Genomic DNA, 25,817 nt, shown 5'->3' with positions numbered 1-25,817 from the left:
TACCCTAGGAAAAAAAAAAAAAAATATTTGGTAACAAAAGTGTACTATATGTTGTGATATAAAAAAAGGTATGGTGAAAATGTACCTTTCACTAAAGCTTATACAAGGCTGTTGGTCCATAAAAACTATGTTATGCTCATGCAGTCTAGTTTAATGAAGGTTTTTACCCCCAAACCACATTTTCTATTTCTGTCCATTTTTTTTTTTCTTAAAAAATATGGCTAAAAATAGATATACAGTGGTGTTGTTAGACTAACATTATATGTTTTTATTCCATTTCATTATTGTGGCTTAAAATTTTGCTCGGCACTTGCAGTTCAAAAAGGTTCAGGTGATACGAACAATTATGGAGAAAGATTTTTTTCCCATAAAAGCACAAAACAAAAACCTAAAAAGTAAACAGCCAAAAAGAAAAAAGTTCATTATACATGTCCTTCCATGTAAAAACTAAAAGTCAGCTGAAGTCCAGGTACAAAAGTCTGTGGTTAGGACACTACTGCTGCGGTGGATGATGTGACATTGCTGGAATTTGTGCTGACATTTGTGTAACTTCCCTCGCTGTTCGTGCTGGAATCGCTTGATGCCAGGAGGCTAGAGTTGGCTCGCAGAATGGCACCTGCTGCGCTACAATGGGGCCGAGGTCCAGGCTCCGGGGTGTAGGTGAAGGTAAGGCTGGTGGAATAGATGATGCCATCATTCCTGACCAATGTAACTGGCACTTGCACCGGCTGGCGTACCCATCTCCAGCCCTCTCGGAAAGCGGAAATGTCAGGGACGACGCATAGCATGCTTTCTGCACACCTAAGTAGAAAATATACAAATTGATGAAAGGTGGAAGATTCAAAACAAGACATTTATGTAAATGGAGTATAGAGATTAATGCTGTTAAATACATTTTATATATTATTATAAAAGATCTATTTTATCAGATAAAAAGATAACAGCTAAGAAAGGATGAAAAATAACATATTGGGTAGGGATGCACAGATATATCGGCCCCCGAAAGATGCCGAAAATGCTATCTTTCTGCCCATATAGCGGCACATCCCTGCTTTCTTTCCTCCCCACTGGGTGCTGCTCTGTGTCCCAGCGGGGAGGAGTGAAACGGTCACAGCGCTGCGAGCGGCCGGCGTCTCTCTTCCCATACCGCTCAGCCTCCTGTCACAGTCCAGCAGAGCGGTGTGTGGGCAGAGACAGCCAGCACTGTCACAGGAGGCTGAGCTCTCCTCTCGCTCAGCCTCCTGTGACAGCTGTCAGGAAGAGAGAGGTACACTCAGGTGCAATCAGTGATCGCGGATAATTTGTAAATAATTAAGGAAATAGTATGGCTACTATAGCCTCAATTATGAATGAATGAGAAGGGATCTACATCACCTCCTGTTCATTCATGATTGTGGCTATAGTAAACATACTCTGTCCTCATGTTATGAATGAACAGGAACACTCAGTATAGAGGATCCCTGTTCATTGATAACAGGGGCTGCAGAAAAAGAGATTGAGGACTTTGAGTTCTCAATCTCTTTTTCTACTTTAAAAAGGAAATATCAGGGATCTGTTTAGACCTCTAATATTTCCCCGAAGCATCTAAAAGTAAAGTAAAAATTTTTAATAAAAGTAAAATATTTAAAAAAATGACAAGTTAATAAAAAAGAAAATATAATATTTAAATAAATTGAAAAAGTTAGAAAAAAACATTTTCGGTTTCTGCCTAACATTTTTCATTTCGGTTTCAGCCTGACATTTTTCCTTTCAGTGCACCTCTAATATTGGTTATAGCTAAATTATAGTTACCTGTACATGGTTTCCGCCTCCACATCCCCAAACCAAACACGCAAATTTGGAGTGAAGTTCTGTCCTGTAAGTTCCAACATTGCTACATCTCCTCCGCCATTCAGCTATTAGGGGGAAAAAAACAAAAACACATTAAACACATACTCTACATCCCCTGCTTTTCTGTGTGCAGGTTTTATTCCAAAAATAAATCTTTTGTACAGCGAGAGTAGACATAATGAGACATTTCTGGGCACAGTCAGTAAAGCGGTCAAGAGAGTAATTACAGTGAAAGTTGAAGTTACTGCACTTTAGCCCTCACAGCTAATAATAGCTGATAGAGGGCAGGTTCAACTTCACCTTTTTCTTAAGACATTTTTATCCTTAAGCCTAATGATGCAAAAAAACTTTACGAGTTCAAAAACAGCAGGAAGAACTGGAAAATTGTTGTACTCCGCTTACAAAAAAACACGTAAAATAAGACGTAAAATAATGACATAACAAAACACTGGTCACCTTAAAAACAAACCAACACTGACCTCTGCAGCTGAAGGTGCTGTGGTGCAATGAATGTTCTTACTTTCTCTTACCTACGGCCCTTTCATTAACCCCTTAGCAACCAGTGACTGGCAGCAGCCCGTTTAAACAGACTCCGTTTACATTTGTAGAGCCAGCTGTCCGCTTTATAGTAGGAGCAATTCTGGCAGCTCAGCTGCAACCAGATCACTTCTATGGGCCGGTAAAGTGCATCACTTCCGGTTCCTGAACTGTCTATGCTCAGCTCCTGAAGCCCAGAAATAAGCTATTGAAGTGCGATCTGCACTTCAATAACTTATTTAGAGTGGAAAGGTGATACTTGGTGTATTTTGGACCCTCATTATAACCTTTAAGAGTACCTGTCACCACCAATATGCTATCACATGGGGGGCTTGTAAGCCCCCTATATGACAGCAATTAAAGTTAAAAAAAAAAAAAAAGTTAAAAAAAATAATAAAATAAATGTAAAAAAAAAAAATGTTTTAAACTTCCCCCGCCCACGTAAACACGCGTTGGGTGCACATAAAGTGTCGTCTACGGACTTGTTAGGGTACAGAATTTTGTCGCCGTTTCACAGACGCACACAATTTTTAACCTGGGCATGTTGGGTATTTACTTGTCGCAACCTAAACTTTTATATTTTACCAAAAGAATGAGCATTGTATTGTGTTTTGGGGCACTAAATTTAACTTAAGTGCATTTTTTATTACCTTTTGGGGTTTGATAAAGAGTTGCGCTAATATAGTGCAACATAAAAATTTGCAACTGCCACCATTTTATTCTACAGGGTCTTGGCTTTATGAACTATAAAATGTTTGGGGGTTTGAAGTAATTTTCAGGCCTAAAATGTGGATTATAACGTGTGTGCAAAAAGAGGGGAAAAAAGGCCTTGACAGCGAAAGGGTCCTTAAGGGGTTAATGCACATTTCCACATATGCTAACAATTATGCACTTTCTTGTGAGTTTATAATGTATGTGAATTTGTGTTTGTATGGTTTATTCTTGGAGAATAGGATTTAAGAATAAAGATTTACCATGGTATAAATGTTCTACCAATCTCCAAAGATGCAAAATACATGTAATGTTTATCATTAGAACCTCTGTCAGGTATTTATTGCTGTCTGCGGAGGGGAAAGTGGCGCTACTTATCGTGGTGACAACTGGAAAGTGAAAGGCAATCCTAAATTTTACAGTTGTCACCAAAACAGAAACGGAAGAAAGATCTTCCAACGGGGACACCTGTTAAAGAGAAATCTTTGTAGGAGATTTCCTCTCAATTCATAATACGTCTCTGGGACAGAAAGTAAAGATAAATCTCCCCAACAGGACACAATTGACAAAAACAATAATGATCAGGGATTTCTGATTAATTTATGTTCCGGTAATACAACGGAAAATCTACCCAACATGGAAACTGACTGCAGTAAAAACCTGACAGAATCTGAACCTTCCCCACGCCATCTAAAACAAATATAACCATTTCTGCAGCATTACTCGTCAACTTACAGAAGAAAAAACTAGATGCCAAATAAAAAAAAACATTTTGCTATAAAAAGCTTCCACTGAAATACTGCAACAGAAATATTCCAGCTAGGTGATTCACTACTTTGTAAAAGAAAAAAAAAGTGAAAAGTTCAGATCTACTATCATTATCTTGTGCACATTTAACAGGAGAAAACCATACTTGGGTACAATACCTGCAGGCTCTCTACAACCGGTACAGGAGTCACAGGGGCATGGACTGGTCCCATGCCTTCATAGAAAGTGTATTCTGCTTTATCCGTGCTAATGATTGTCCATGATGCACCATCATTGATCATCTCTTTGTTTGGTTCTTTGGGGCATGGAGTGGCCTTTTAAGCAAAACAAACAAATACAACATTTACTAGAATCAAATCAGAAATCAAGCTTAAAAAGTCAAAATGTAATGTAATGTCTGCGTTTAGTTTTCAAGTAGGCCCCTTGCAAAGTCTAAAAAGATACCTGTTGATCTTGCCAGTGAAATCCACCCTCTGTGATAGGGTGACAACGGTGCTGCACTGCTCCCAAATTCAAAGCAGCGTAACACTGTACAGCTTGCAGTACAAAAACATAGAAGGAGCTGTGGCTATTCACAAGCTAAATCACAAGCCTGTAGCTTGGTAATCAGCTGGCCACATCTAGTACTGCTCACTGCTTCTTTAGACATCACTGCCTCTGCTGGACTTATTCAGGAGAAACACGGAGGATCATAAGAAAAAGCAATACTATTGGAATCAGTTGCTTAAAACACCAACTACGCTATCTCTGAGTGAGTCCTCTCATGTGTCCTAAACCAGGAGGCAAATCCACTAGGGATATGGAAACAGGAGACACCCCATATAATGATATAATTAATGTGTGCATTCCACTCTTAAATCACTCATCATCTAAGACGATTCAGATAGAAAGATCAGACTTCTGCGCTCAGATGTGGGAAGTAGATTATAAGCCAGTCTGCCAATCCAACTGCACTGCAGATACAAAAACATATGCAGTATCCCTGTGCAATTTTTGGCTGAGAGTCTAGAAGTGGCGATACTGACTGCGCTACAGGAAACTGCATCAGCCGTATTTTAAAATTATAATAAAAGATGTTTTAAAGAGATACACCATCTGATGGCAATATATATATAGGCTAATTTTCTATGTGTTGTAACTTATAAGATATGTTTATAACCTTAACCCTAACTTTTTTCCTAGGTGACCTCCCTGATGAAACTGTCCCAGAATTTGCCAAAAGGCGTTCCCCTTGACAGGGCATATACAGGAGGTGTTTTTGCAACAATACTCCTCAGGTCAACATTTGAGTCAATGCTGCATATGTATTGAGAGGAGGTCCATTCTGGATATGCGGTGTACGGTGGTGTACAGTACATTTTTCGCAAGCCCATCAAAACAATAAAGTGTGGCCACAGACATGAGCTCCAGCTGCTGGAGGATAAAAGGGTAGGAATAGAACCAGGATCCTGGGACATGACCCTGGACCAGGCACTTAGGACTCCAATCACACTGAAGCGACTGTCCGTGTGAATTCGGCTGTAAAGATACTTCATTGTGCAGTACTTCCATGTGCATTGTTCAGACTATTGCAGAGACCGTGCGGTATGAAACCATGCAGCCCACAAAATAATACAAGCATGATAATACGGCAGATTCTGCATGTTTGCGGCTATTTAATGGCCGCAAACGAGTGGCATTCGTGCGGATTAAAAATTTAAGCGTTTGCGTCCCGCGGGGAAAAACGCTATATGTGAATGGAGCCTAAGTCTGATAGATGACGTGGTTGCAATATCAGGTTGCAGAGCAGCGCCTGAGGGGGCAGAACAGGGCCTTAGAATGGGCTTCCAGCCTTTTGTCCACCAAGTCTGTAAACATGGGAATGTCTTTCACGGGGACAGTTAGAATTTTATTAAGGAAAATAGTTGGACCCTCCACAAGGACAGTCCACTTAATTAGGTAACCCTCATTGAGGGCATGAATGCATAAATTGTCGCTGTAATAATCATAATATTGCTGGACAAATATTTTAGGAGCAGCACCGGGAGAGATGTGTGTGCATGTGCAGTACAGCCACCAAGGAGAGGAGCTGACTGGGAGAAAAAGGACGCAGAGCATTCTCATCTGCAGAACAGGTTACTTGAGCAGCAAGTTTGAATCTGGCACCACTCCTGTTTACGCCACTGACTGTACAACTTAAGGTGTCCTAGCCGGAAATCAGCATTTTAACCCCTGAGGGGGAAATCTAATAATTAAGCTCCACAAGGGCTCCATCTACACAAATAGGGCAAATGCCCTACCCAGCACGCAAAGTCGCAGGACACTAGCAAATAACTGAGGAATGCTGGGATTGGTAGGGGTTATTACTGGGCTGTCCTTTTCATGTTTATTTGTTCCCAATCTCCTGAAGGCAGCAGGATAACCCAATAAACCTGAATAATTCATCCCATTTCACTAATGTATAATTAAGAAATACAATTCTTATATCCAAATATCTTATATCAAATGATCATATCATCATGTGTATAGCCAACAATATTAGTTTAAAATAAAAATAGGTCACAGTTGGAGTGAACATCTAGGTTGCTTGTTTGTGGAGCAGAAATTCTAACTAAACTAAGTAAAGCCCCCGCTCCCAAAACACCATTGTACTATGCTGAAGAAATATATCAGGATAAATGAAACTCACTTGAAACTGGATTATTCGTTCCTGAGAAAGGCACAAGTACATTCTCTCTGTATCCTTCAGGTAGAACGCACATTTATGGAGCTGGGAAACTGGATCATCTGCATCTAACAATGCTGTCTGTTTATCCACCTTCCTGATGATCTGAAAATGAACACAAAGCACAGATAGTCTAAGCTCCCGTAGAGACATGTGACCTGTAATTCAGTTCTTCCTTACAAAACAGAAATTAGAGTAAAAGTCGCAGGTTTGGCTTTTAAACAGCCAAGTTGATCTATGCTGTCAATATTTTCAAGACCAAGTACTTCATCTGTGCTTAAAAATGAGTAAAACTTCATCAAAAGGTGACCTTCTGGGCTACTTTTAGTAGGTTTACCTAAAAAGCATCATAACTAATTTTGTTTAAAAGGAAAAAAAACCTGCCACTAACATAACTAAAGTTCATTTTGTAAGCTGAATGCATCAGAGCTAGCTGTCAATCAGACGGCCAGGGCGAAACCCAGCTGCAGAGTGGTTTTGAGTTGTCAGCCGATTGTGGGCATTAGCACAATATCAAGCTGGACGTTTCTTTAACCACTTGCTGTCCGGAGCAATGTCTTAATATTTGCACACACAATAAAATCTGAATTTTTGGCTAGAAAACCTCTTCGGACTGGACTGAAAGCAGAGGCCCTATTGAATAAAAAAAATGCTAGTTGCAATTTTTTATGTTGCACGGTATTTGTGCAAATGTTTATCAAACCAGTATTTTTAGGATAAAATACAATAAAATGACATTTAGTGCACAGAAACAAATACCACATTTTTGGGTAAAATATAAAAGATGGGGTAAATATAAATATATATGAAACATGTCAAGCTTTAAAATTGTGTTCGCCCGTGAAAGCGCAAAAAACTACAATACCCATAATTTCCTATAGTTCAGAGAAATAGTTCCATTTCTATGAACTTGGAGACACGGCGCCATCAGTGTTCATCACTGTGAACATCACATTGATTACTGGTTCACAGTGATATGCAACAGGTGTGGCGCAATTTTTGTTTTTGCACGTTGGCACACCAGACGTGTGTGTGTTGTATGTGTGTGCTTGTGGGGGGCAGGGGACTTTAAAAAAAATTGAATTTTTTTATATGTTAGTTTCAAATAATTTTTTTGTTACATTTAACTTTATTGCTATCACATAGGGGGATAACAAGTCGCCTATGTAATAACAAATCTAATGTGACAGGTCCCCTTTATGAAGACATGTCACCTAGGGACCCCAAAGAAGCTGAGGAAGCAAATCTGCTTCACCAACATCTTCTTCTGAGAGCCGGAGAATGTACACAGCGACACCGGGTGTGATGTAATACACATCACTTCCAGGTCCAGTTATCGGAGAAGAGATCAGCGGCTGGAAGCTTGCTGATCTCCCACCAATCTGTCAGAGGAGATCGGCTGCGCCGGTCTTGGGCCCGCAAGGGGGAGAGCTGAGCCCGGGGGAAGCCAGCGGTAATGGCGGAGGGGGCACACATTTCGCTTCACTGTACAGGCGATCCGGCGTCTATACAGGCTGTTGTATCTGAACAGCCATCAACGGCTATTTAGAAACAATACCATGTTCTCGGTATAACCACTTCAGGACGTATTTTGACGGTGAGCGCGGTCCTGAAGTGGTTAACATTTGTTTTCAGATTTGAAAGCCACGAGTAGAGAATTACTACTGAGCTCTGATCACCAAAGGCCAATATTGCGCACTTATTAGTAAAGTGCAAGTTTTGATCAGCTGAAATGTAAAAGTGTGTTACCTTTTTCCTATTAAAAAAAATAAATAAACAACTCACCAGCCTTGGGAGTGCCATGCCAGTAACCGAACAAACAAGTTTAACTGTCTGTCCATAATGAATGTAACCATCTCGCACAGTGAACTCCTCTCCTTCTGATTCTTCATCGTCCACTAGAGAATCACACACAAATGAAGCAAATGACATAAAATGACAAGGTTATATTGACTGTTAACCAACGGGTAATAATTTCTATTTGTTGCATATAAAAGAGTATATAGATAGATTACATGTTAGACCATATTATTCACACGTATACAGCCTATTTACTAAAAAAAAAGCAGAACATTCACTTATGCCATCAATTACTAGAGAACGAATAGGCTGAATATTGTCTCAGCCTTGAAAATAACTGCCACCACTGAGACAACACCGCAATTAAATGGTTCTAAAGCTTGAAGGGGACTTTGTATGAAAATATAATGTGCGCTGAAACGTGTCCTCAGGACTTCGAGGACCCAGTTTTCCTGAGGTGCAGTGGTAAGGCATGGGGATATTGCTGGTACCTCCGGGGCAGAAGCTGGGTGTGAGGTATGTCATTTTTATCTTTCCACAGAAGTTTGATAGCATTTAGTAGGTGTTTCTTATATAGGGGACTGTCAGTAAAGCAGGTCTTGTATGCAAAGTGTATGTGCAGCCCAAAAAAAATAATTTCGTTTTTTAAAATTTGTAATAAAGTAGAAAGTTGGACCCCATGCTGTGTTTTACTGCTATCCAGGGCTCCATTACAGATTTCCTTCGTGTATAGTCACAGTGACGACAGTTATCCCAAACAGGAAATGAGGAAAAATCTGCAACAAGGACACAGACAGTAATAAAAAGTTGGCTGGGGTTCTAGACTTCCCCTACTGAACGATAAAAATATTTGTATCTCTATCTGTGTTACTGTAACAGGTTTTCCTCACTTCCCGTCTGTTGAAGTGGTGGTCGTTAGGACAGTAAGTGAGAGGAGATCTCTTACTGGAGAAGGCTTTTGAAATACCTTCCTGAGAACCTGCAGGAGGGTCCAAATGTAAACGAAGGCCGCCATACCCCGTTTATTTGTTGTAACATTCATTAATTTACAAAACACGTATGATCTATTCATAAAAGCATGGTCCAGTGTTGTACTGCTTTATTAAAGCCTGTGCTGGCCAAACCCCCTTGAGTGTAGTCATACCTAAAAAATATTTTACTTACATAGGTGAATGAAAAATGCGCCCCACTGTTGCGAACTGGCATGAAAGTTACCACCTTCTACGTGCAAATATCTCGTACTGACAGTCTGAGAACGCAGCCGGTTAAATAGTGCCACTTTTGTCCCTGATGCAATACATACTGGAACAAAGACAATATCCACGTTAGGAAAAAGCAAACTACCCAGTGAGTGGTATGATAGTACAAAAAAGTATAAACATACACGCCAAATATTCTTAAACTGAATTCGAATACTGAGCAAAATATATTCTCCTGCATACGGCTGAGGTCATGTGACCATTTCCAACAAAGAACAGAAAAGTTAATGTTTCCACAGCCTGAAATGCCAAATAGAAAATTGGCTGTATTCAGAGTTATGGCAAATTTACATTTAGTACATATGTGAAATTCCTACCATTCAATAATAATAATACAGGATTTCTATAGCGCCAGCAGTTTGCGCAGCACTTTACAGTATAAGGACATTACAGTTACAATACAAGTTGAGATAAAATGGTAGTGAGGTCCTGCTTGTGAGAGCTTATAATCTAAGAGAGTATGAAAACGATTACATTTTAATGGTATTTAGAATCTTTCTGTGGAACCATGCTTGGCCATCTCAAACCATGTTAAATAATTTATGATAATGAAAACCGATCTTAAAATAAAAATGTAGGCTGAACCCCCATCTATCACAGCTATGACACAACATGGAAACATCCAGTAATTAAAGTGACCATATTGCGAACTCAAAGTCTGCCCTGTAAAAGGTTTAGCCGTGCTGGGGGCTACTTCTATCATACATTCCTAGGTGTGTCAAATATGTGCCTAAGCTAGTATTCACTAATGATTAAGTATTTCACTCCCACCCCATATTACAGACTTCCTTATAGCTTTATGTTCCGTATAACTTGAGAAGCTATGCATGAAACGTGCTCTAATGTGAAGAAAGTGCAAACAGTGCAAGTGAAGTCCTTTAGGCATTCACTCATGCTAAATAAATAACTATTTATAAAACACACCACCCAAACAATACAGTAGTGCACTAAAAAGCCCAATACTAGTCAAAACTTTTCATTTGGTATAAAGCAGGGAACACAATAATTTTTAGTTTAACAAAGGGCCAGTTCACTGTTCTCCAAACTTTAAGGGGGCAGACTATCCAGTAGGTGTAGAAAATATTCTGGCGTAAATGGGAGTAAACAATGCCTCTGACTCGGTGGTCAGTAGGAGTGAAAGAAAAAAAATACCCAGCACCTGTAGTCAGTGGGCGAAGAAATAATAATGCCCAATTGTTGCTATAAGTGGAGGGGATAGTGCCCCATTATTGGCATCATTGGATAGAATGGTGTCCCATGGTTGGTTTCAGACTCTTACCCTCTCCCTTTGGCTGGACATGGCCTTCAATAATCTCTGATTTATCAGTATTTTTGCTTCTGATGTCTAACTTATCTCTCGACTAACAAGAACGGACTGGATACAGTTACAGAAAAAAAAGTATCTCCTCACAGCATTAGACTGCTGAAAAATTACTGGATTTACAGATTCCATTTATGCCCGGTGCTTCATGGACTTATATACTGTAATGATCAAAAAGGGATTTTTTAAATTCCCTATACATCATTGCTCTGTATTTGGGGTTTCACATCATTCATATCTGACATAATGGATTCTGATATACATTACTAGTCTGCGCGTCTTCTCTATCAGCCATCTAAAAACTAACTTTTATTTGTTATTAAATGAGAATCATTTCCAATTTTCTCTTATTTGTGTGTTTTATTTTTCTTTTGTGTACAACCCCTTTGTTTAGTAAAAGATAACATTTGAATTCTCTTTTTGTCACTTCTTTCTAGAACCTACTGTGACTTCCCTAGTTGATAAATCTTAGAAGTGTGAACGTATACTCACAGTCTGCATTTTTCAGTGACTGCTTCTTTTTAGATGGCTTGGAGATGACCTTGATCCGTTTGCTTAGGAACACGCCAATGTCATCGCTATTCCCATAGAACATTTTCACTGATAACATGAAGTGCTTTCTCTTGTCTGAGTCAGATATGTACAAGGTTTTGGCAGTGCAATAGTTCTGTGGAAACAAAGTACATCTTCAACAAATAGCTACTCCTTCAAACGTAGCCTTCTGATCAAAAACTATTCAAAAGAAAAGTGTTCAACCAATCAGCTGGCTTAAGCCACTTTTCCACATTTCTGGTTTCAAAAATGTATTAAAGGATCTCGTTGTTGCTGTGGACAACAATAGTTTTCCTTTAGAAGACTTTAGATACATGAAGCATAGCGCTGATCCCTAGAGAGTGCACATATGGCAGCATATCTGGACTTTATCCAACTGCAGAAGACTGGTTAAATTGCAAACTCTGCTGCACTCAACAAAGGGTAATCCCTAAAGAAGTTGGAACAGAAGGCTTTTTTTCCATGTGTATTATGCTATGTGAACTTCCAGTTATAGATACTTTTTGTACACATATTTTACTCTTTTTTTTTTTTCTTTTATCTCTGTATTTTCTTGACATACCTGTTAATGCCCAATTTCCTACTACATTCTAACACCCAAAGACAACTGTCAGACTTACTTATAAACACCATCCACACCATGTACTGTAGCAAGTTTAAGTGGACATTGCTGAGCTAAGCATGCTGTAAACTTAGCAAGCATGCAAAACACCATAAGGGAGTCACTTTTGAAGCTGGACTCTCCCAATTGCTGTATTATACACTTGGTAATGTCAGCAGACAGACAGGACTTGGATATACCATCATGTGATTCAGTTTGGTAACATCCAACAGCTAAAAGCTGATAACAGGCCCAAGTGCAGATGACTTAAAAGAGAACTATGGGGTAACCTTTGTATCCTATAGTTCTCTAAAGGGTCACAGGAGGACATATGCTAGCGTCCTCCCGTGACCCAAAGCTCAGTATATAGCGAGCTACAGCTTGCTATATACTGAGAGTGCCGTAGCCAGGACGGATCCAGACAATGCTGTTGAGATCCACCCAGCTGCGTGAGTGACAGCTATCTCTGACCATCTAGAGGCAGAGCCAGCTGTGCCCGCCCCGTACCCCGTCTGTTTGTCCAGTCAGCGCTGGAGTATCGGAGAGGGGAATCCCTGCGGGGAGCGGTGTCTGACAGCCTCTGCTCCCTGCAGGAAGATGATCACTTACCGATCTATAGAGCCAACGTGTAACAGTTTCATTGTCACAAGTCGGCTCGAACTATGATAAGTGGTTTTCACTCACCTCATAGTTCTCCTTTAATGAAATACTCAGAGAAATCAGATTTGAATGCGTCAATCATCTTTGGTCTATGGCTTCTATTTTTTTTTTTAAGCACACAATAATCAGCAGACTTGACCATACCTTGGTCCTAAGCTTTCATGAAGGTTTTTAAGCTTTGGGTAAGTTTACCATTATGGGCTAAGATATCAATATCTAAATAAAGTGTCATGTGCGAGGGTGCCCTCCCGTGAAATCAATGGAAATTAACTGCACTGACAATATGGACATATGATGTTGCCTGAAATCATTTTCTCAAGGCACTAACCAAGGACTTCCCTAAACACCTTATGCAATATGGCTCAATACAATTCTCGCACATCATTTATTAGTGACTGATCAGCGAGAATATATCTTCTGGCACTGCATTATGCACTCACCTTTCCTTCCAGGTTCAGCTGCTGCATTTCTTGCTCACTGTTCCCAATGCCAATGAAGGCACAGGGCTGAGACTCCTGTTCTGAACAGCCATCCCTTTCCATCTGTTCTTTCTTTTTCTTCCATCCGCTACCCATGAGATACACACATGGAGGAGGGCAGAAAAACCTGCAACAGAAAAAAAAAAAAAAAAAAAACAGCTAAACAAGTCAGACTCACCTGTATTCTGAAGGGCATGCTAATATTTGCAAACATAGATCAATGAAACCACTAATTGTAAATCTGTTCATGTAGCCAGGCACATCTTAGTGGAGCTCCCATCAGTCTATACTCTGAGAATCTAATATGCTCCATATCTTGTTGAGGTGCAAATTTTTTAGGCAGGATGACAACTCCCTTTACTGCTCTGTAAAATGTGAGTAACCAATATCTAGCAATGCCAGGATGACATGGAAGACTGAGGAGGAACATCTTGCAGTTTGTTGGTCTCACGAAGCATTTAAAGAACAATCCGCATGCATTCCTGCAGAACCTCCACACTACTATTTATTTCCAATACAATAAGTCACCAAGTCTGTTATATGTGCGAATGGTCACTTAAAACCTTAGGGCCCCTTTTATTGCTGTACAGGGATTCCCGGACCTAAATCTCAAATATGACATGCTGTTACTCAGTAAACGGTGGTAGATGTAAAGTTTACTTCTTCTGCTTCCCTCAAGAGCTTGCCTTTGATTTCCAGCCAAGTCTAGCTTATGCAAGAATCATTGGGATTAAATAAGCATCTCTAATATGGTTTTATAACATACATTATTTTCAGTTCAGCAGGACCTTTCTGACTAAACACATTGGCTCGATGCTATTTTAACCCTGAACATCCCCAGGTACTTTTTAAGCCACTCCACTGTTTCTTAATATGCCCTTGATACCTTAGACAATGTAGAACACTGCAGACAGATAGCCTCTTCCTGCACTCATTTACTGTAACCCTGCAGACTCATACAGTGAAACTTAAGATCTATCCATTTGTGACTCATGCTGTCCTGGAGAGGGCTACAAATTGAGCTCAAGTTAGTTGAGGTGCCTCTTCTAGACAAAGTAATGATTTTTCTTGTGCCCTACCACTACTTTTAATATGCTCGTACATTCTTTTCACATACATTCGGATTTGATAGCTTAGATAGTTTAGAAACCTGGGAAAAATGTGCCTAAAGCCTGCCAACTGCTATGTCATGCTTTCACATTATGACTAGATATTGCTGTAGAGCAACGTGGTGACTTCAGGTATGGAGTCTCACACTAACAGGTCAACTCCAATTCACGTGTATCTAAATAGTAAGAAGAATGCCTGTGTCATGTAATCTTGCTATGTTTTTCAGCTTTGTGAGTCTATTTTGTTATCCGACTTCTTTACACCTAATTTACCTACTGTATAAAACGCAGTTACTGGGACATAACATTTGGGTGCAAAGTTGGGTGGGAGGGGGAGAGGAGTTTAGAGAATTAACTATTACACTGAATACTTTGCTTACGAGAACATGGTGACTATACCGACTTGCTGGATGCGTTCCATCTGCACTGCTTAGTATGTCATGTATAAAAATTCGGACTCAATGTAAGGATGAGGGGATAAAATTAATCATAATGCCATGTTAGAGCTGCTCAAAAGCAGTTGAAGGGAATATTGTTGCATTACAGGAAACTTATGTAAGTTATAGCTGGCAACTGCACTGAAATGACCCTGGGTGGGGTGGGCATGCTCCACCCTTACCTTTACTTTCTGAGAAGTAAAGGTAAGGGTGGAGCGGCATGCTCCACCCTTACCTTTACTTCTCAGAAAGTAATCTGTTCTAGTTTCCAGGTAAACAGGCTGTGAACGCATTGGCTTTAAAGGAAACCTTTCATTAGGGAAACATGGAGGCTTCTACAGATACCCATTCCTTCTGAAAATGCTAGCTGCCAGGCTATCATGCCAACCCTCTTGCTTCACTAAGACAGAACATGTATGCAAAGAGGGAGCTCTGATATTTCTAAGCCTTTCCTGATTGACCTAGGTCAGTAATACAAATCATTGAACCCAGAAGGTCAGAGCAACAGCCAAACCATTAGGCAATTTCAGATCATCAGCAATGGCAGCCTGTGTATCTTCATGACATGTCTACTTTGAACTTGCTCACTATGGCTCGCTTATATTATCTGTCGCATACAATACTGACGCTTAACAACTGTGTATATTCATTACCCCTTTCATTTTAATGTACTGCAAGAAGGTCGAAAAAATGCCTCAGTATCTACTGACAAGTTATCCTGATGGGTGACAGCAATACAGTGATTTGTAATAGATCAAAAGGGAAGAGCAAGCAATTGCTAATGCTGGGCACACACCTTACAACCATCGCAAGACTTTTGTCTTGGATCGGCAGATCGTAATTGCGATGGTCGCAAGCCCGCCCTGCTGAGGGGCGTGCTTCCGATGACCGCAATGCCGAACATGCTACACACCCGCCGAAAATCGTACGATTCTCGGCGGGTTACATGTTCGTAAGTTAAAAGCCATGCGACCTTACAGTAGTAGAGGTCGCACGGCTTCCACACACCTTACGATAATCGTACGATCGCGGGATTTCCTGCAATTTTTGTACGATTATCGCAAGGTGTGTGGGGACCTTAACAAGGGATTCATCATCAGATAAAAAAATCAAGCATCTGCAACAGATAAATCAGTCAGAAATGTAAAAGATCGATGAAAACTGACTGAATAACGATGGGGTCTCCGGAACACAGAGATATTTGTTTGGGGAATCAGAAGAGAGCGACAAAATTATTCCCAGGTCAAAACTGGTCCAACTGAGGGTGTTTGGCTTGCAATTTGTATTGGACTGTATTAGTTTAGATGCAATAAAAGATCAACTGAATGGTCATATTGATATATGTACGTCTATGCCCTCATGCCAAAATAACCAGGAATGGATTTTGACTATCACTTCCAAATAGATGCACTAAAAAACCCAAACATTTATTAAACACTGGTTTCAACCTGTAACCCTTTTTAAATTTAGATTGGCTCTTAAGTATATTTCGCCTGGTTCCCCAACACAAAAGAGCACGATGGGCGATAAATGAAACCTGCAGATTTGATTATTTTATTGTTCTTTCTTACATTTATGAACAAAGCTCATTTTTGCTTAACCACTTGCTGACCGGGGTGTTTAGACCCCCTTCCTGGCCAGGCCAGGAGACTCCCGTCTGGCCGTCTTTCAACGTTCGGTGGACGGGAGGTGGATAAAAAACAAAACAAAAAATTCTAAACACTTGTATTAACACAAAGCTTAATTTAAGCGCTGTTAGTTTCAAATTCACGGCACATACATTCCCGTAGAAGACACTGTCTAGTCATAGCTGGCTCATATCTGGCCAAAGTAAGTAGTTCTGTGGTTGACAGCTTATAAATTCGTCTCCTGCCAGTAGTGAGCCCAAAAACAGTTTAAACACCCCAACTGCCCACTAGATGGCCAACTTGTTTAAGTGACAACTATATGCCAGCAACCATGCTCATCAGTCAATGGCTGAATATAAGGAAAAACTGTTTTTGGTGTTTAATGAATAGTAAATGTGCAGAGCTACAACAATGAACAATACAAAAAAACAATAATCAATGACTCAAACAAATATCAGTGAATAAAAATCGATCAGGTGTGAAGTCTATACATTTTCAGAACTCTGAAAATGTCCATATAATGGCAATAGTGATGAATATTTCTTGTTGCTTCACCAAGTGTACCACGTGCTCACCTTATTGATAGACCCCAACAAATCGCCAAATCAGGCAATTCCCTTCTTATCCAGGGGAGGGGGCCCTCAGCTCCAATCGCTCACAGATGTCCTCCAATGGTGTAATCAGACCAGCAGACAGATCTGTATATCACTTCTTTAGTAGGAAAACAATGACCTCCAATCTTTATCGATCTGTAGGCCTCCTCAGTATAGGACAGGGGTCAGCAACCTTAAACACTCAAAGAGCCATTTGGACCAGTTTCCCACAGAAAAGAAAACACCGGGAGCCACAAAACCCTTTTGACATCTAAAATGAAGATAACACTGCATATATCGTTTTTGACCTTTATGCTATGTATAGCATGTATATAGGTATATGTGGGCTTAGTAACGCACTGGACTCTGCACAGTGCGATCTCACATTCCACACCACACACAAAGTCGGACAGAAGTGACATTTCAGGACCGATCAGCTGTTCCAGGGCAGATCGGTTCTCCTGCACATACGATTTGCGATGTCGATCTGCCCTGGAACAGCTGAGAAAGCATTGGAATGCTCCACCTATTGGTGGTCACATATTCCACCGCCAAAAAACTGGGCAGGATTACATTAAACCGCTCCTCCCCCTCACTCCTTATTCGGGCTCAACTGCCAAGCCTCACAGCCAGCATTCCACCCAGATTGTGTGCACTGTTGGGGGTGGGGCATGTGACACGCACTTCTCCTCTCCCGCCGCCTGTTACTAGGGATGCGGCTGGGAGAGGAGGCGAGTCACAGGACCCGCCCCCTTGCTCTGGGACCCTGCACTGCCGCATATTCCACCAGGGGGGGGGTGCCCAGGTCCGGACCTCACTGGGCCCCCCCACAGCCTCAGGCCCCAGCGACAGCTCCGCCCCTGGACAGCGAGCCGCAGCAGAGGGATGAAAGAGCCACATTCAGGTTGCTGACCACTAGTATAGGATGTCAATACCAGGATCGTGTAATCCAAAAAAAGAAAGCGAACACCATAGTGCGTACCATCCACACAGAGTATGATTTATTAAACGAAAATGACTCACATAAAAAGCAGTGGTAACATAGCATGGAATCTCTCAGGAGTGTGTGCAGGAGTTTCAAATGATTGAGGCCGTCAGTCAGAGATCAATGGGCGTCAGATAAATGTTATTAAAGCATAAACAAGCGCAATGGGAGTCTACATGTTCAATTCACAAAAGCTAGAAGAAATGTCATTAACCATTTTTCAGCTATTTTTTCATGTTATTGTTCCTTTCAGCCCTCACTGGTCAAAATAGTAGTTATGATAAATTAAAGTCCATTTCCACCACTTTTTACTTTACACTAAATCAGAATGACAGCCAATCAACACCAATATTCAGGAGATAATCACTGATACCTATATATTTCTCAAAAGACTTCCTTCAACAGCACTGAAAAACTGAAGAAAAAAAAAACAAAAGCAGAAACTACAGGACAGTATGGGCATCTGTCTTGTTTACAATTACAACAAGAAGTTTCATATTTCCTTTATTTTTTTTTTTAATACAATGGCAGATTAAATGGCACCCATCTAAGCTGACTTCATATAGTGTGTAAGTACATTATTTCATTGCAGTGGTAGGAACATTATGCACAGGTTATAGTTTTCTGTACAAAGGTGCTAATTTAACAACTGAAAGTAAAGAATAATAGTGGTGTTAAACTGAAGAAGACAACTAAGTACCAGTATGGAAAAGTCAGACACCTCTGTGTAGAATGAATCCATTATGCACTGCAGGCCTGTAATGTAGGGCCATGCCCACTGGCCTTTAAAAGCATCACCCGGCCTTTGCTAATCTGGAACATTGCCCCGCTGGAAAGCACTGCACTGGCCTATGGGACTGCACATGGCAGGCGGTTATGGTCAGTCCATAATGCACCAATTGGCCTTAATGGAGCACAGAGTACAAAATGGACTTGAAGCAATGCCTGGAAATAAATGCAAGCCACTCCACAACAAGAACGTCTGGGTAAAATCAATATTTGTCTAGCAACGTGACCCATCAGCAGGGAGTATTCACTTACATAAGCAAAATTTTTTTTAAAAAGGTCAAAACTAAACTGGCTTCAAACTAATTTGCTTTTTAAAAGAAAACTATGGCCAAACCTTTTTTGTCTGTAGTTCTCTTTAGGGTCCCAGGAGGACTGCTACACAAAACTCAGCATATAGTGGTCTAATGACAGTAAAAAGCTGTGCTAAAATCGGGAAAGATCCTGACAATATTGTCGGGATCACCCCCGCTGCCTGATTGACAGTTGGCTCTGCCTCTCTAGCTCCCTCCTCTGTCTGTCCTGCCAATGAGTGATGGAGGAACACAGAGTAGAGGGGTCAATCCCTGTGGGAGTGGTGACTGACAGCCACTGCTCTCTGCAGAATGGAGATCGGGAATTGAGTGATCAGCGGTTTACGATCACTCAGTTCTCGATCAATAGAACTGACGTCTGACAGCTGCAGTGCCACACGTTGACTAAGTATGGGCAATGAAACTACAGCCAGCAACAATCAATGGCGTCTTTAAAAAGATAATAAAAGAATGTGATTACTACAGGCAACAGGTTATTTTTAATTCAATATTTTGCTCTATAGTATTCATAATCGGCTGTTTTCTTAATTAGCTATAACTGAACAAAAACAGAAAAAATGGCTCACATTCTTGTGCAGAAAAAAAAAATTATAGTATTGAGATGATACCGTTCAGCTTTTTACAGTGCAGACACAATGCTCCAGAGGCCGCTGAGCTCACTAAAACACATTTAATAAGAACCATTTAAACAGAGCTCTGGAATTTAGAGGCGGAGAGGTTGAATGAGTAAATATGTCCCCCTGGGGTTAAACCATTAAGAAATACTTTGCACAAAAAACAAGATCCAAACGTAGGTAATGTGAATTAAACATTCCTTCTAACAAAACAAACTATTTCATTTTAGAATTTCTCTATATAAAGCTTTTCACTGTGCCTGCGCTGCTGCGGGTTTCCAGTAAAAATCGCATGGTCCAATTAGTTTAGGAGGGGACAAAAATTATTATTGCAGACTTCGCTGCAGAATGAAGTCTAGGAATGTGGGGCTGTAAAAGAATGGTAACATTCTGAAGGCACAAAAGCAAGACTCATAATTTCACAGCTACACTTGCTCCTGCTAGATTCATAAACTCCAAGTTTCCATGTTGACTCTGGTGTAACAGCAGGTTATATCACCTAAAAATGACAGACATTGTAATAGATATCTGAAGGCAGAAACAATAGCATGACCGGACTATAGCCTTGCAATTTATGTAAAAAAATGTTGGGGACAGAGCTTTCTTTTGGAGGTATATAATCACCACTGGGGGGGTGGGGTGTTATTTTTTTTTTACTATATAATGAAAAAAGTAGCATAAATGTAAAAAAAAAAAAAAACAAAGTTTCCATACGTTATGTTATAAAACATTTATTCTTACCCATATTTTTAGTAAAACATAAAAGTCGGGGTCACGTCGGGTAAATAGACACCAAACATGTCAAGCCTTAAAATTGCGTGCGCCGCAAAATCGCAAAAAAAGCCCATAGGCGACGATTAAAACGCTTTTACTGCTAATCAGTTTAGTGTTATAAGTGATTAATGGCTCAAAAATTATTGCTCTCACTGCGACGTTCGCAGCGATATGGAACGTGCGGCGTAATGGGCGCAATTGTCATTTTCGCACATAGGCTCTCACTCCGACGTTTGCGGCGATATGTAACATGCACAATAGGTGCAATCGTCGTTTTCGCACGTAGGTGCACCCGACGCATATCTGCGTGTGTATGTGGGGGGCAGGGACTTAAAAAAAAAATTTCTTTTTTAATTTTTGTATTGTGATAGCCAATTTACATGACAGGTCCTCTTTATGGAGACATCAGGGGTCTCCAAGACCCCTACTGTCACCTAGGGATCCCCAGAGAAGCTGAGATCTGCTTCATCAGCTTCAGTAGCTGGGAGAGTGACACTGAATGCAGGAAGTGATGTAATATACATCACTTCCTGCATTCGGGGACTGAGAGGAGATCCAAGGGAGTTCGTATACTGAACTCCTTTTGATCTCCTGTCACAGAGCAGTGCTGGTCCTGGCCGCATCGGGCACAACGGCAGTGACAGTTGCTAATACAAGTGATCAATTGAATGTAAAGCTCCCGGCCGGCCGTTGTAATTATCTTCGGGCTCCACCGTCTTCTCCTCACAGACGAGCGGATTTTTCAAGGTGTGTGTGTGTGTGTGTGTGTGTGTGTCTACACACACATCTATCTATCCGTCCATCTATCTCAAATAACTTGTGTTATATCATTCAATAAAGAGCTAAATAAAAAGACAAGAAGCTAAAATAAGTCACAAAATATTTACCCTCGCCATTCCCCCCCCCCAAGAGAAGCTTGGAAAAAAAACCCAACCCAAAAACACCCAAATGATGATTCACAATAGATTACAGCCTACTATAATGCCAAAACACCTTTTTTGCAACATTAGGGTATCTCGTGAAGTTCAGGATAACCTTAGCCATTACATCCTGTGTGATATGTGCAAACCCACTCAAATTCAATGATTGTAATCCGCAAAAGAGCTGGTACCGAGAGGTGCTAGAGTTTCAGTACAGATACTTTGGGAGCTCACGTATGAAACCGAAACAAACCAGAAACAGTAATTTACTGACTTGACTAAAGTTTTCCTTCACAGTACTACTAAAAGCTTCAGTATAACACTCTATACAAGTACAATTCCAGTTACTATGTAATGCACAAGCCTCATTAAACAAACAACAAACAAAACCTAATATACCCTCCCTGAGTGAGCCAAATGCTCCTTCATTTGTGTATCACACGCTCCCCTCCCAGACACTGCAGCTCACAGTAGGAGGGATTCAGCAACAGAAAAAGTGCTGTAAATACAGAAAGTAGAGGGGAGGACTAAGGGTGTTTAGGTGTTGATCAGCCTTTATAATGATTGGAGCACCTATAGAATAAAAAAATGGCAGCTGCATAATTTTATTTGCAGAACCTTTATTTTTAGTAAAAAGCACAAAACTCATTGTAGTGCACATAAACACAGCATAATAAGAATTTTTGGGAAAAGACCGAGATTGTTGAGTAAATAGATACAAAATATGTCAAGTCTAAAATTGAGTGTGAAGCATGAAAAAAATGATACTCCATACTGTCCATAGTGACGCATTAAAAACTTTTACAGCTCAAAAATCATGACCCTGGAATTATTCCCCTCAATCCAGCGTGCACAGATACCCAATATGTGTTATGCAACTGTTTATGTACATATGAGCATCTTGGGCATATGCATGTTTACCTATCTATGAGCCGGGGCCTGATTTTTAAGTATTATATTTCTTTACTTCATTACCTTAATTTTTTCATTTCACTTTTTTCTTACTATTTCAAGGGGCTGTCAAGCCCACATGTGATCGCATACTGCAGTTGATAGGTCAAATAAGCGGCTGCCAAAAAATATATAGATATATTTGTATACAATCCTGGCCACCAGAATTGGACAACTGCCATCCTTGAAGTGTTCGGTGCAGAGCACTAATGTGTTCATAAAAAAAGAAAAGAAAAAAGGTTCACCAATCCTCCACAGCTAAGCCATCTTGAAGGCCATTCTGCCATCCTGAAGTCCTACTTGCATTAAATTACAGTGAATACAGTCTGAAAACCGTCACGCTGATTAACACTTCGGGTTACCAGTTTTTGCACTTAAATCCCAGTTCAAGTAACAGGAGGTTAGCAAGCTGCATGCTTTTGAATTAGCAGCGGCAATGCTGATAGTCATGACTTTTGCAACATGTTTTTTCATTCCACTGTAGTGCAGCTTTGAGAAGGCAAAGCCTACATAAGAGTAACAATGCTGCTCTGGAATCAGGAGCAGTGCAGCACTGTTGCTTCAGCACAAGAAGCTGCATTAGGTGGACATCACTGGCAGGTGTAACAGGCATTTGTAGGTCTTCGCAGCGGTAACGGAAAACTATTAATGCAGATGCATATATAATTAGGTCCTGCAGCACATTTTCTTAAGGGAGAGCATAGTTCTATTTAAGATCCAATCATGCTATAAAGTTTAGCTGTGATGGCACGATGACTGGGACAGTTGTAACATAAGATCTCAGCAGAGTGTGTACGGTAATTAAGGAAGAGCAAACTTATTTCCAAATCAAGCAAATATATGCATTTGTCCACTTTGCATAACAATCATGTAATTCATAAATCATGACTTCCTGTCCTCCTGAATCCTGGAAATTGGTCAGATCTGCATGCCAAATATTCAGGTGAATAGCCCATTATACTTTGATTGCAATCCTTCTCTTCTGCCCTTTCCCCCATCACAGCTAGTACTGAAATTAACGGTCAGCGACCAGGAGGAGTGGTGATGACACTTATTCACGCATGCAACATCCTACACTGTGACAGCTCTTGGGCCCAGAAGCCATTCACTAACCCTAGCACAGTCACAAGGGAGAAGGTTACATGCTCCAGATAGTGCCTTCTACTGTGACTGAGGAAGGAGGAAGCACTGCCAAGTACAGGTGAAACTCGAATAATTAGAATATCGTGCAAAAGTAATTGCAGTAAGTGCTGCAAAAGGGGCCCAAACCAAGTACTGAGTACATATGCATGCTTGTACTTTTCAGAGGTCCGATATTGTTCTATGTACAATCCTTGTTTTATTGATTGCATGTAATAATCTACTTTTTTGAGGTTGTGGATTTGGGGTTCTTGGGGTTTTCATGAGCTGTAAGCCATAATCATCACAATTATGACAAATCACAGCTTGAATTATCTTGCTTTGCATGTAATGAGTCTATCTCATATATTAGTTTCACCTTTTAAGTTGCATTAGTGAAATAAATGAACTTTGCACGATATTCTAATTATTCGAGTTTCACCTGTATAAGTGGGTTTGGGGGTCATCTTTGCAAAAGACACGGTCACTTTGACCTGCATGAGCAAGGTGACAACTCTCTTTTAAGTGTCTTGGGAACAGTTCTGAGAGTAACCATGACAATATTTTTTTTCAAACTCTGCTGTGGAGCCAAAAAAAGAGCCCAACTATTGCTGTGCCATGCAAAAGCCTCACCCATATATGATGCTCTCTGGCTGCCTGAGTTTTTAGTTGCACACTGCCATGTCAGAGTGTACGGCATTAAAGTGAACCTGAACTCAAAAAGTGAACATTTGTTATGTTATGACATATCTAGAAATATTAATTGTGTCTAAGCAGTACCCTACAAAAGGTGACCTTACCTAAAGTTTTAGCTGAAAAACTAGCAGTGCACTTCCTCTACATCAAGCCTTATAGATGTATATGTGCAGTGTGAGATCATTGAAGGCACTCTGGTCTCTTACTGCTAGAGATTTGTAGAACAGTGCTACTTGTGCTTACTGGAGAGAAATCTGTACCTAAGGAGCTGCAGTGCAAGGATCTTCCTGCTTCTGTGTCATCCATATTGTGGACCTGTTATTGCTGCACCTCTCCTGCTGCCTCTTGAATATTCCTCCTCCAGTCATCAGTGGGCAATTCTGACACAAAGATGGCAGCTTTCAAACAGCAACACAGAGCAGAACAAGGCATAAGTCAGTAATGGGCGAGAGGAGCTGAAGAGCATGCAGACAATACTGGAGACTATCCATTTGCCCTCTGCTTGACTTTTTTGAGCACAGCTTCCACAGTACAGGTCCTCTTTTAAAAAGGTGAGCGTGACTACATCCACATAAAAAACGCACAGAACACTCAATGAGGTAAGGCTAAAAAAAAGGATGGTTGCAAAAAAAAAAAAAAAGACAGCAAACTTGTCCCATTTTTTCTAAATAAAAATTAAATTTCTACTAGAGATAAACAAAGAGCTTTACTTGCCCTACAAAGGAAAAAAAGATCAAGTAATAAGTACATAAAACTCCCTGCAAAGCACATTCATTCTGAAACTTGATTGACTGTTAATTAAGATGACTATCATCCATTTCTTTAGTTTCATTTTCTGATTCTGACATTTTAACAAAGATTTCCCCAAAACATTATGTGGCATAAGGCTACCACATGCAGCTCTAACAGACTTGAACGAAAGTCATTAAAGGAGAACTATGGGGTTAAGTTTTTTCCCCATAGTTCTCCTTAGGGTAATGGGAGGACACAAACCAGCGTCCTCCCGTCACCCTAGGCTCAGTATACCGCGAGCTGTAGCTCGGGGTATACTGAGACGCCGCAGTATACCGCGAGCAGCTGCTCGCGGTATACTGAGACGCCGCAGCTGAAGCAGATCCCGACAATTGTGCTGGGATTTGCCCAGCTGCGTGACTGACAGCTGGCTCTGCCTGTCTAGAGGCAGAGCCATCTGTACCTGCCCCCTCCCCCGTCCGTTCCGCCAGTCAGCGTTGGCGGATCGGAGCGGGGAGGGGGGAATCCAGCCCCTCCCCTGTCACGGCAGAGAGCTGTGACAGGATCGAGAGGTGAGCGAACGCCGGTATGTGTTCGCTCACCTCCCGATCTACTGAGCCGACCTGTGACAGTCTCATTGTCACAGGTCGGCTAGAACTATGAGGTGAGTGAAAATCACTCACCTAATAGTTCTCCTTTAAGTGGGGCATAAATGCAAGGTTAGAAATGTATGTCTGCTTCCCTAAAGTATCTTCTTCTTCTTTCCTGATGTATTCATCTGTCCCTCCAGCGGTGCGGCGTCATTCCGATCCAGCGCTGACTCCTCTCTTCCGATCCAGCGGTGTCTGCATGCGGGTGCATAGACTTACCTTGCGTCTCTGCTAGTCTCCCACACGAAAATCCGAACTGCGCATGCGCCCGCCCCAAGATGCTTTGC

At 40.9% G+C, this 25,817-nt stretch overlaps 1 protein-coding gene across 1 annotated transcript in view; it reads right to left on the bottom strand.

Annotated features, from left to right (window-relative positions):
• Positions 1–20: 20 nt before the first annotated feature.
• The window catches only part of RBPJ (recombination signal binding protein for immunoglobulin kappa J region), a 39,619-nt gene continuing 13,822 nt past the window's right edge, over positions 21–25,817 (bottom strand). Inside the window, exons 3-10 of the mRNA XM_018561408.1 lie at positions 13,184–13,349; positions 11,423–11,597; positions 9,515–9,652; positions 8,336–8,448; positions 6,515–6,655; positions 4,005–4,160; positions 1,792–1,895; positions 21–801 (exon numbers count right to left, since the gene is read on the bottom strand). Of these exons, the coding sequence (XP_018416910.1) occupies positions 486–801; positions 1,792–1,895; positions 4,005–4,160; positions 6,515–6,655; positions 8,336–8,448; positions 9,515–9,652; positions 11,423–11,597; positions 13,184–13,349 (1,309 nt within the window). The 3' untranslated portion in view covers positions 21–485. The remainder of the gene's footprint in view (positions 802–1,791; positions 1,896–4,004; positions 4,161–6,514; positions 6,656–8,335; positions 8,449–9,514; positions 9,653–11,422; positions 11,598–13,183; positions 13,350–25,817) is intronic.

Source organism: Nanorana parkeri, unplaced genomic scaffold (genome assembly GCF_000935625.1).
Source record: "Nanorana parkeri isolate BGI_ZX_2015 unplaced genomic scaffold, ASM93562v1 scaffold522, whole genome shotgun sequence".
Classification (NCBI taxonomy): Eukaryota; Metazoa; Chordata; class Amphibia; order Anura; family Dicroglossidae; genus Nanorana; species Nanorana parkeri.
Note: the sequence above shows the minus strand (reverse complement) of the source record. Positions and strands in the feature narration are given on the sequence as shown.